The sequence below is a fragment of the Glycine max genome, chromosome 17, assembly GCF_000004515.6.
Source record: "Glycine max cultivar Williams 82 chromosome 17, Glycine_max_v4.0, whole genome shotgun sequence".
NCBI lineage: Eukaryota > Viridiplantae > Streptophyta > Magnoliopsida > Fabales > Fabaceae > Glycine > Glycine max.
The window spans coordinates 8,799,406-8,812,993 of NC_038253.2; the positions used below are offsets into that span (position 1 = coordinate 8,799,406).

At 28.4% G+C, this 13,588-nt stretch overlaps 1 protein-coding gene and 1 pseudogene across 1 annotated transcript; one reads left to right on the forward strand and one right to left on the reverse strand.

The window, feature by feature from the left end:
* Window positions 1-5,683: 5,683 nt before the first annotated feature.
* Window positions 5,684-7,007, forward strand: LOC100803032 (calmodulin-like protein 3). Its single transcript, XM_003549695.5, has one exon. The coding sequence runs from the start codon at window positions 5,854-5,856 to the stop codon at window positions 6,541-6,543; it is 690 nt and encodes a 229-aa protein (XP_003549743.1). The 5' UTR covers window positions 5,684-5,853; the 3' UTR covers window positions 6,544-7,007.
* Window positions 7,008-8,771: 1,764 nt separating this feature from the next.
* Window positions 8,772-10,922, reverse strand: LOC100784855 (uncharacterized; annotated as a pseudogene).
* Window positions 10,923-13,588: the final 2,666 nt, after the last annotated feature.

Sequence of the window (13,588 nt, forward strand, 5' to 3'; positions counted from 1 at the left end):
CATTTCAAATAAATACATTAATTATGTAATGTAAAGCCCGTTACTTATTATTAATTCATTAAGTTTATACAAATATAAAATTATTTCCATCCACACTTGATTTAGTTTCATTCTTGTCTATTTATACATTTTTTTTACTGGTTAGAATTTTCAAATGAAATTTTTTAAGGTATCATTCTCAACATGTTTAGGGTGGACGGCCGCTCAAGGTAATATAATAGAATATCTATTTCAATTATTAATTTTATAATCACTTACAATTTTATTTTTATACATTTTATGTTTTTATAGTTTTATTTTTTTAATTAATTTTAAACTCTTGTATTTTTTCATTTATAGATGAATGATTTTAATTACTTTTTAGTTTCAATTTTTTTTTTTCATATTATGTATTATACTATTCGTCTTTTTTTTTTGGTAAATATATTATACTATTAATCTTATATTATATCTTAAAATATTTTCAATCAAAATTAAAATAAAGTAAAAATAGTATACAACGTACTTTCACTGTATTAACTAGTGCAATAGTTAAAATATTTTGAACTATAATGTTAAATACAACATAAAAAATAATCTAAATAATTATTTAATGGTCAATAAATGGTGTAATACCAAAATATTGCACAGATAATAATAATAATAAAAATAATTATTATCTATCATTATTAATTAATATCTTGTATAATAAAAGGATATAAATAATAAAATTCTATCTTATTTAAAGAGAAACAAGAGAAAAAAAAAATAGAGTCATTAGAGAAATTACTTATTCATTATTACCTTGTGAGTGGAAAAAGAGAAACAAAAAATAGAGTCATTAGAGAAATTATAAAAATTGAACCAAAATCAAGTTTGAGATATTGAATTCTTCAAAGATATTTAATTATTTTCTTAATGAATATTGCGCAACTTATAAAAAAATATTAATTGTCTTTGTTATTGATTTATTGAGAGAATATTTTGAAATTAAAATTTGTTGAAAATTTATTTATGATTTACTATGTCACAAGGTAATTAAAAAATCTTCTTTTAATTTCTATCATTTTTTTAAAGAACCTTAATCATGAACAAATTATTTATGATTTTGATTTTTTTAAGAGAAACAATATTCAAAATAATTATGAGAGCTCCATTTTCTCAATTCGCACAAAACACCAAAAATCTCAAGTCGACCCCTAAGCTAAATTAAACGATTCTGGCTTTTGTAAAAAGAAAAAAAGAAGAAGAAGAAGAAGAAAACATTGATAAAGCTAAATTTCACACTTGATAACCCTTTTGGAGTATTTGGATCGTGAGGCAAGGTTTTCATATATATATAAAAAATAAGAAGAAAATGATAAAGATCTGTTTTGAAAAAAATGATAAAGATATTAAACAAATGTGTGATTTTGTTCATATTCTTTTTTTAAAATCATAAAATGTCAAAATAAAATTAGGACAAATCATATTCATATTGTAAAACTAACTCAAGAACAATCCCTACCTTGTGAAATATATTCATTTTTGTTTCAAAATTTTGATTCCAATGTGTTATAGTTACAGAACAAAGTTACATTATTATTTAATTATGTACTGTCATGTTATTTAATAATTTAGTCTAATCTAATGATTTGCATTATCATACTTATTATGAGTTATCAATATATAAAAGTAGAGATAATGGATAAAAATTAAATTATTAATTTTATATAAACATACGTTTTTTTATTTTTCACAAGATAAAGACACACATAATTTTCAATATTAGTTAATTAATATTGAAGGGGAAAAAAGGAACTAATGAAGGAAGCTTGCAATGCAGTTGCAAACTTTTTTCTTTGGCTATTGCTTTGGTGGAATTACTATTCCCTTAATCGTATGATTGGGGATTTGATTTCCAAATCTATGTATATGAAAAAGTATTATATGAAAGATACTTACTTCTTTAATAGATTTTATGTTTCTCGAGAAATTAGTTATTAATCTCTAATAAAGATATATTTAAGTTTTTTTATTTATAAAAAAATACTACTGTGGGCACCACTTGAAAAGTTAGAATCAAATCATAACTCCTTTAGAAGTGGAGCATAAGCAGAATAGTAATAAAGCCCCAACCACTGGTGTTCTTGGGCTCCTACCTCAAGTACCTCCTGGAAGGACTTCTTCCCACACTTTCCTGCATGTGATAACGAATATATAGGAATAGTGGACCAACCTCTTCTGTTTTCTTTCTTCTTCTTTCATTTTCACTTCTCTCTGGCTTCAATCTCTATTGTTTTCCAAAAATAAAAATCACAATTTTCGCTGTGTGAAATTATAAATAATATTCTAGTGGGATGCTTTTATTTTGGATTTAACAATTCGATACATCCAAAAGTTGATAGTGATACTTATAAACTGAAATCTCTCTTCCAATTTTTTTTCATCCCAGTCAATTGTGGTAAATTTAGTAAGTAGCCTTGGTGCCAATTTTTAGGCTTAAACTAAAAGAATTAAAATGAAGACTAAGGCAGAACTCAGGCGCGTGATGGATGAAAATTTCTCTCAGGAGCCAGGAGGTTAGGCATCAAAATAGATGATCCACTCGTTGTCTCATGCAAATTGCAATTGAATGGCCCAACTAAAGTCCTAATATTTTTGGGCTTTCTAAAAGATTAATTTCGAATAACATTTCTAAGATCAAACCAGTATAATATTTAATTCATGAATTCCTGGCCCGGGTTGATGTTATTTTAAGGTAAATTATTAAATTATTATTTAAATAAGAAATAAATTCTATCATTTCGAAATAACACAGAAAAGAAGTAACACATACAACTTTAAAACGTTGAACTATTTTAATTATAGTTATCTCTTTATTATTTTGATTCCTTTTTTCTATACCAATACTGATGTGTTTTTAATCATAAAAAAGGGATAAACTATGGATTAATTTTTGTCTACTAATTAGCGTAAAAAGTTTTAAAAGTATCACTCACCATGTTCTTTTTTTAGAGGAATTTCTCACAGTAATATTTTTATCATTTGTCAAAAGATAATGGAATAATATTGTAAATAATTTAAATTAATCGTGAACCAAGGCTAAAATTTACAATTTTTTATGCTCATAATTGAATTTTTTGAAAAAAATTAAATAATTTTTAATAAAATAATTAATAGTAACAAATTTTAATGATAAATTTTAAAAATTAATGTACCATTTTTTTTATGAGGGATTGGACACAAAATGCATCAGGAGTCGTCGAGGCCTAAGTATTTTATTTTTGGTCCGTCCATTGGACCTAAATAAATGGCCGAGTTAAATGCCGTAGCCCGTAAGAGGCTTCACTGGCTTGGAGCCCATAAAATCTACAGGTCATGCCCAAACAATGAAAAGCAAAATAACAGAAGTGAAGAATTAAAGAAAAAATGCAACAAAAACAGCAGTTTATGTAGTTTCAAGTAATTTTTCATTACTCAGACTTTTCACTACTAACTAAATTACTCAGAGCTATGAAGAATTTATGTAGTTTCAAGTAATTTTTCATTAAATGGAAGCATCGTTGTTTCCTTTCTCACCATTTTCTTTCAAGAGACCATTTCTTTAGTCTCTTCTGTTCGATTTTTCACAGGAAAACGTGCAATCACATTCATCGCGTTAAGACTGAAACCTCCACAGCTCCATCGACAGTTACCGGAGATGAAATCCACTGCGAGCACCAAATTAACTAGAATGAATGATGCAAATTATTAGTGATAACTTTGCTTGCATTGATAATTAATTAAAGCTAAAACAAACAAAAGTCAGAGGTGCTAGCTAGTGTGCTACCATGTTGTTCACTTTTAAAGAGTCAATTTTAATTGCTCTTAATATGACGACTAATTGGTATATGAGTTCATGCTATGGAGGAGTTTGGAAACAACCAACCTCTTCAATAACTCTATCCTGTGAATGGAACTCTATTATTTCAATTTTTCTAATCCACTCCAATTTCGAGAATAAAAATTAGGATTTAAAATGATAAAGAATGGTTCCTTTTGTATTTCATTTCACTTTTGTATTTTTAAAAGAAAGAAATTTAGATCAAAATCTTTTATATTTTAATTTTATTATTTAAATATCAAATAACTGATACTGCATGTGATACCATATGTAATTGTTTTTATTTTTATTTTTTTATATACATTCCTATTAAAAATGCTTCCAAAAAATTAAAGGAGACAACTTTTGTTAATTTGTCCTATTTTGTTAAACACAAAATATTTGCCTCTGTATTAAAGTTATCTACATCACCTGTCACGCGGGACAAGTATATCTACAACTTTGGGTAAGGTAGTGAATCAAATTCCTTAGGTAATTATCTGTTTAAAAAATCAATCTGACCCCAAACACGCTTAACTTGTGTGAGTATATATATAGAATATAGTTGTTACCAATTTTCTTTGTTACCCATTTTCTTTAATCGTGAAACATATTTCTAACATGCATGTAAGAATATATACGAACAATTAATTAATTTTTTTCTCGTACAGTTATGCGTTTCTCTAATTTAAAAGACCAATTGGGATACCAATAATTCAGAAATGTTTTTTTTTTAAAAGGAAAATAATTCAGAAATGTTAACATATTGAAAAAGTAAATGCAAGCTCTGGGAAATTCCGGTTGTATAAGGAGGTGTGTGTTGTGAAACCATGATTGGAGTGAGTGTGTGGAGAAGCAGAAAGAGCAATAAATCGATTCTCTTATTCTATCACATGACTGGGTGGGAGAAAGTAGACATCATTTCCTTATTACATGAGAGCACTTGTGGCAACTGTTTGTGCACACATCTTATTACACTCACTACTGAATGGATAACTTAATGAAAAAGCAACGAAGACCATGACTTTAATTAGCTTCTGATTTGGAAAAGAATGACACTTGAATTGAATTTCACTTTGGAAAGGAAGACCATCTGATGTTACGACGTTGCTATATATTTAAAATGTTCTTAATTAGGGTGTGAGCCCGTTAGTTCAGCAAATAAAATGTTAATTATGTGTTATAATGTATATGTTTATTAAATCTTAATTACTGTTATACTCCTATATAAGTAAAATTGTTTTGTGGGATCAAAAAGAGAATCATTACCTAAACTACTTAACTTCTTTTGCACTTTAAAAATTGAAATATCTTTTTCTTTATAGTCCCACAGGTATTTTTTATTGAATGAAATCTAGACTGAAAATTACTCTTTTGATTAAACTAGTGTATATTTCGCATTAACAATATAGTGGCAAAAATATTTCTGATCCAGTCATAGAATTCTTATTAGAGATAATGTTTTTTTAATAATCTAATGTAATTATATATATAATTTGAACTTAATATTACTATTTAAATAAAAATAATCTATATGGTGAAATTTTTTAGTCTTTATAATATTACCCCTTTTTTTTAAGAGATTTACAATATTGATCAGGTCACTTTAAATTCCAACTTTCACAAAATTGTGATATTTTTGTTAAATTATAAAATTATCATTTTAATCCTTAATTTTATAAAATGATAATTAATAATATTTTTGAATGTAAGAAATCAAGCAATAATATTTTATAAAATCAATGCTAATTAATTAGCTTGATACTTATAAAAGAGAAAGAAAATGTGAAATAAAATTGCTGATCTGATACTCTATGAATATAACTCAAGTTGAGAACAAGTTTGTGGTGGTTTTTTGTTTTTATTTTCTATAACAAACAAAACCATTAAAAGCAGACAAAGTTTCTATGCTCTCTGGCTCCTAGGTTCTAATAACAAGGTTACTTGCTCCTAGCTCTTCCTGGTTCTCTTCTTCCTTATCCCTTAATATACCCTCTCTGTCGTTTGCAATATCGAATCCAACAAAATACATGGATCTATCTACACTGTTGCTAGCTGTTCTCTTCATCGCAGGCCTCATTAATATTTTCTTTTACGTACCCACCACCAAGATTGGTGCGTGGCTTCAAACTTTCTTATTCCCCAACAACAATGCTTGCAACAAAACCAAAACCAACTTAGTTCCTTCTTCCTCTTCTTCACCAACGACCAAGGTGGAGAGTACTGGTTCCCAAAAGAAGAAGGAAGAGCTTAGAAAAGTGTTCTCCACTTTCGACAAAAACGGCGACGGATTCATAACGAAGCAGGAGCTGAGGGAGTCCCTGAGGAACATCAGAATCTTCATGACAGAACAAGAGGTCGATGATATTGTTGTCAAGTACGATTCCAACGGGGACGGGTTGATCGATTTTGAAGAGTTTTGCTTGTTGACTAGTGAGTGTGTAGGAGTGGATCATGAGAAAGAGGGTGATGGTGTTATTGAAAATGAAGAGGTTGATTTGAAGGAGGCTTTTGATGTGTTTGATAAAGATAATGATGGGCTTATTTCGGTGGAGGAGTTGGCTTTGGTGCTTACTTCGTTGGGACTAAGGGAAGGGAGAAAGATTGAAGAGTGCAAAGAGATGATTAAGAAGGTTGATATGGATGGAGATGGCATGGTCAATTTTAACGAGTTCAAGAGAATGATGATGAATGGAGGAAAGTTTTTCTTTAACGCATAATCCACTACAGGTTCTCTTTAATTTCTTCTTCAATTCAGATCCGCCATCACTATTAACACCGAAAATTCATCACTCACTTGAAATTGTGTGTGTGTATATGAATATGATGCCCACATCATAATCATGTATACGTTTTACATGGAATGAAATACTGTTATGAATTCTGATTTAGTAAGTGTAGATTCTTAGTTAATTTTCCATGTTTCTCTGTAACATATGGCTATTGTTGTGATCCATTAATTCTTTGTCTTTTTGGCAAGGAATTTATTTTCTTTAATTTGTGTCTGTGTATATATATATATATATACTTGCACCAATAACTATACAACAACTCCGCCTACAGTTGCGCTTTGCAGCACAAGAAAGTCTTGAATTTCCAGCCTGTTCTCTTTTCTCCATGAAATTGGGAAAAGTAAATTATGGATGTATGCACTTTTATTTTATATAACAATGATGTTGCTTATGCTGCCTCATAGGACGAAACTTACGAAGTTAATTATGAAGATTAATTTCCACGAGGGAGACTATTTTAAGCGAAAACTAAAAGCTAGCTAATGTCATTGGATTCTGAAATCCAATCAAGAAAAATATTACTTCTTTCAACTCTTCAAGATCACCCTCAACGATGGATGTGGATGTCTTCCGATATCCTAATTTCTAATGATATTCACCATATATAGCTAATTAATAATTTAATTTGGTAGAACTTGTAAATCCTTTGTTTGTTTCAACTTTCAAATAAGCCTGCTACGTTTTCTATTTAATCATGCTTTAAGTCTATCTCTTTTTAAAATATTTTCCCATTTTTGAAATGATATTATGTTGTTGTTAATAGCGTTTTGATCACAGCTAAACTATAAAGTTTTAAATCAGTACTTTAATTATTTCAATAATCGGCCTGATTTTAAAGTTGTTTTAAACATTACGTAAAATATGCTTTATAATTTAATTTAGTTTAATTCAAGAAATACACCTTACAAGATAAAATATGATTTTAATCATTAACTAATAACTTTACGGTTAATTTTATTTTATAGTTTGTTAGAACATCTAAAATGCATAATTATTTAGATGAATTATTTATCATAATTTTGTGAAACCTTATAATTCCACATAAATTTAAATACTCTACACGAAATTCACTTCAATATTAAAATTATTGAAATGAGTGATTAACTTAATTATATGAATCCTATAATGGTTGAAAAATATTCTATTTATAATATAAATTTGTTAAACAATGTCACGTCATCTACTCTAATGAAAAAAATGTTAAACAACAAGATTGTTTTGAGTTAAGCAATTCATATAAACACTCCTATGAGTCAATATAATTGATCTAATCTCAATCATTTATTTTTTTAATATCATTGATAATTATGCTTTATTTTTTAAAGTATAACATTCACGTAATGTGTGGGGTTGCTTGTTTGTTTTTCCAGCTCTTCAAAGTGCATCTAGGAAAAGTATAATGTATTAATAAAGAATCACGCTTGTTTTTTACATGCTGCATTATAAATAATATTTTCTTTTATTATTATGTTTTGTAGAAACAAAACAAGACAAATTTGTTTGCTAATTTAATTGAATTCTTACTAAACAAATATTCCGGCAGACTTCAACACTAAAATAACATATAACTCCTTGACCCATGGACTATAACAGGTAAGTGGACGAATGCAACATGAATGTAATTTATTTTTTTTCTCAAATATGATATTAATACTAAGTTATCTCATAATAATAATAATAAATCTTTATGAAAAATCATAAACACATATAAAATAAATATTTATCTCCCAATATATTTCATACCTAATAATCAATCAAAATTTGAGTTCTGAACTGTTTAATTAAAAGACACAACCGTTATCATTTGTTTGAATTGCTATTGGTATGGACGAATGTAATATACTTCATAACACATTTTTTTCATGACACTATTATATTATCCATAGGGATCCACTTATTTGGGGTCATGAGGTTAGACTCACTCCCTGGTCATTAGTCACATTCTCAATTTATTATTGTATTTGAATTTGAATTAATAATAAAGAGTATGTTTAGAGTAATAAAAAAAAGTATTTCATTTTTTTACCTTTTCATTTAACTTTTTTTTTTTTTTACCTTTTTCTCACACCAGTTTGGCTCCCGTATAGTAAAAGTCATGCAATATTTAATGCGATTAATAATTTATCAATCTATATAAATAAATAATCATATTTATATGAGCTAATAAATAACTTACCTTTCTATATAAAAAAAAAAAGTTTACACAATACTACAAGATTTTACTACAGAAGAATCCATACTCACAGACTATCTAAGCACCCAATTTTTATTAGAGTCCAAACCCACCATCTTACATAAGGGCAACTCATCATGGAATGGCTGCAAAAATGACAGATTCACTCTTCGCATCAGGTGGCAACTCTTCTGTCTCAGCACAAACATGATCGATCGTTACGCATTTGAGTTGCTAGAAGCTTGTCAAAAACGATGGTGGCAGCAGAAAACAACAGTAATAGACAGTTAGACAAAATCCCAGATCATCCAGGGGCTTACATGAGGCATGCCAAATAAAATTTCTAACACATCCAAAATATTTATCACATGGGTATCTACATCAAAAGAGCTAATAATCTATGGGTAGGACCGATTTTTTTGCCACATCCACGCATCATAAAATAGTATAAATCTTCACTATCCACCATTAATAAAAAATGTGGAGTAGTATAAATTCATTACCTCGTTTCTTTTCTTTGATCATGATTATTTAAACTACAGAAACAGCCATGTTACCTAGTTCAGCCTGCTTTAGGTGCATTGTCAATGCATAATTGTTTACCTCTAAAGCTCTTACCTGTTCCTGGTACTGCGACACTAATTGCTTCAAATGCTTCAACTCTTGATTTCTGTCTTCATATTCTTTCTGGCGTTCGTGCTGAATACAGATAGCGCACTTCAGAATCACGTTTTCTTGAACAAGGGCCTCCACTTGTTCCTTCAGCACCTTATTTTCCTGAATTCAGTAAACCAAACAATGAGTACAAATATTTTGCTTGGTATTAAAAGGAAATGAAAGCACATATTAATTTGCTTGGTATTTGGGTTGACAATGACAATGCTGAGAAACATAAATACATAATAAATAACCTGGTGGATGTTTCGCTCTGTTTCAGCACTTGCTCTTGCGCAAATGGACTTCTCCAACGCCTCTAGCATTCTTGAAGCTCGAGATTTGGCATCATCCATGCTTGAAGCATTCATCATTTAATTAACAAAAAGCTCTACCCATTCGGCACCGTTTGTAGGATAATTTAGTCCAGCTACTGGATCATCAGAACCTGCAACTTCTGCATCACATTTTGCTTCACCTACAACAAACAAAAAAAAACACTTATTCCCATCAATACCCCAAAATTTCAGTGGTATATATAAATTCAAACAAATTACATATTTCTTATCCACATTATTTATACTTTCCAGAATAAACACTCAATTTTATCTCTAAAGTATTATCCTCTTTCCTTAATTATATTTGAGTAAAAGAAATTATATAAGTAATCTTCAAAATTAGTAAAATATATCATGCAAAGTAGTCTCTATTGAAAAAATCTTCAAATTGGTTCTAAACGATAGTAAAATATATCAGTTTAAGGACTAACCGATGGATATTTAATACTTGATAGATTACTCATATTAGTCATATAATTGTATTACTTTATATTTAGGAGTGAGGGTAATAATTGAGAGACCAAAATTAGTAATTTACTCCAGATTTCTAATAGTGAGTGGCAGCACTAGTAGGGTGTTGTTAGATATCTCACATCGATCAAAATTCAAAACAGTGTATATAAGTGACTTGACAAATTAGTGCATGTATGGATATCAATTGGGAGAGCTTAAAACTCTTAAAATCGTCGCTATCCATTTTGTAGCTTGGGATTCCCAAGTGCATGTTCTGAACTTAGGTTTTAGAATTGAATGAGGCAAAAATTCAAATATGAAGAAGCTTGAAGAGGTGACAAACCTTGGAATTGAGGAGGAGCAGTGTCAGATGCGATGAGAGTAGAATCAAGAGAAGGAGGTGGTGGTGCTCCTCCTAAGCGTAACTGGTTTAAGCTTCTAATAGCGGAGTCGATGTCGTTGCCGCAATCTTGGAGAACTTTCTCGAGGAGATGGTGGAGGAGAGAGGCGAACGGGAGAAGAGGAAGAGGAACAACGGATCCTCTGCTCACTCCGATTAACAACAACGCCATGATTGGATAAGGGATCCGAAGCAACCACCTCCGTCATTTTTTCCTACTACCGTGCAATGCCGCTTCAACTAGAAACTAGTACTTTATTAAGAAAAAGGGGTGCTAGTAATTACTACTACTCCCTCCAGTCTCAAATCTCAAATATTTATGAAGATTTTTTTTTTTTCACTTAAGAAAATTAGTTAATTGTAACTAAAAATTAATTTTATTCTAACGAACTGGAGTGTCATGAAAATACAATCTATACCCAATCCAAATCTAATTAAACGAATTGAATTTAAAATTCAAATCTACTTATAACATCTCTAATAAGATTTTTCAACTTGCTTTTACATTAAATCTATCATTATTTTTATTTTTGAGTTTTTTATGATACAGTTAGGTTGCAGGAGAAGAACTCCTCTCTATGAAAGAAATAGTTTTTTTATGTGTAAGTAAAATTCAACAATTTAAATTACGTTTTATTACTGAAGTTGACAAAAGTTTTTGTATGATATGTGACATTATAAGATCAACAAAAAATATCTATGAATTATTCCATTAAAGATATTCTTAATTAGATAAAAGTGGTTTGAATATTTTTGAAATCCGTTTAAAATGGTTTTAAAACTGATTTATAGTTTAAAATTATTTTGGTTTTCAATCTACTTTTAAATCATAAATCAATTTAGACCTATTTTAGCTAGGGTTGTTTTTAGTTTACTTTTGTCATAATTAAATTTGGTCAACTTTGCCTAGAATTATTTTTTGTCAACGTTGAACAGGATTATTTTCGGTCAAGGCTAAAACTATTTTTTGGTTGAGGTCGATTATAATTTTTTAATCGATCGGCGTCGAACACGACTGTTTTTTTACTGACATAAATTAAGTTTTTTCAATCGACATTAATTAGAATTATTTTTTTAATGAACGTTGCCTAGATTTTTTTTTACTCATGTTGATTAAAGTTTTTTTTTATCGATGTCCATTGAAAATATAATCCCAACAAACATAATTAAAACTAACACATCAATTAAAATATGATATGTATGTATAAATATATATGTTTCAAGCATAATTCTATAACCTTACACATATTAATATGTACATATAGATATGTATAGATCTGTATAGCCGAAAGAATCATTTTAGGATTTCAATAAAACTCGTTATTAGAAATAAAAATAAGTCATTGGAATCAAAAGGAAATTTATAAAAGATATTTTAGAAATAATAACATTAATAAGATAAAGTTAATTATTTTTTTATATTTGAAACTAAAAAATAAATATTTTTCTTTTCTTATATTTGTACTATTAAGACACACTTTTTTTATTATTGGTTATAATTTACTAATAAAAAAGAAACTCGTTTTCAATAAATAATAATACAGTACTTATAAAATTTTGGGATTTCATAAGAGCGTCATGTTAGTATTTCATAATTATTAAACATATCTTATGTTTTTACTAAACATTTTTTTTTGAAGATATCATATTTTAAATAATTTGAATATTAGAAAATATCAAATATTTTTAATGTAATCAATATTCTTTTAATACCTTTCTTTTATTATGTATTCACAGACAAGTATTTTTTTTTTTTAGTTTTGTGTCACTTCATCGTTTCATACTAAAATTGCAATCTGAATCTTATTTTCAATTTCGCCCATTCTTTGTCGAAATATAAACTTTCTTATTTCTTAGCTTAACCATTTTTGTCTGTCAAAAGAACATATCTTAACCATTTTTGTTTTATTGTAAGGTTGGTAACTTGTTTTATCTCTGTAGTCCTCTGTAGTCTGTTAGGCCGAAGAAAGAGTGAGATTTTTTTTATATATACATAAAAAAGGATAGAGGATTTTTTTGCAAAAATATTTTATTAGGGAATTTAAGAACTTTTCTTTTTTCACAGAACGTTACTTTTTTCTATTATGCCTCGTATTCTTAACAGTTAAATTGATAATATAAAATATTTACAGCATGTTTTCCTTAAATTTTTTACAGAAATGTTTGACTTAACTTATTTTTTTAAAAAAATAGTTATGTTTTTTTTAATATAACTCATTCTCAAACAGATGTCTAACGATATATTTCTACTTTTTCATGTCAACGCTATTTTTCGATGGTGGACATGTCTCAAATTCTTTTTTGGAGATCATTAAAATTAGGATTCAATTGATTTATTTTATTTTAAAACTATTTAACAGAAGTAAAATGAACAATATATATTATTGAATTTAAATTATTCATCAGTACCAATTTAGATATTGATTTTCCATCTGTGACAAATTTTATCTCGTAGATACTCACTCATAGGTATGGATTTTTTTGACATGATACAAAATATTTGTGCTTTTAGTTTAGAGTGTGTTTGGAAACACGTTCAAACCATCTTCAATGAAAAAAATGGCTTTCATATGTTTATATTGAAGAGAGTGTGTTCCCATTAATATATAATTTGAGTGACTTTCATGAAGATGAAATGATTGTGATACTAATTGAAGAGTTATTGTAGTTCATTATTGTTCAAGTTCTTTTCAATGATGAGTGACATGATTTGAGGAATTATCGAGTCTAATGATTATGACTGAGGTCCTTGTGAATAGAAGAGTATGCAATCCGACAAACTTTGAGCACCAGAAGATGATGAAGCTTCTTAATTAGAAGACTACACAACCTTGCAAGTCGCGAGTGTTGAAGAGACTTGATGAAGTCGGTCAAGGTATCATCATTTGTAATATTCATTTAGTAATTTTTCTTTTTAAGTTTATACACTGGAAGAGTAGTTAAATTGTAAAAAAA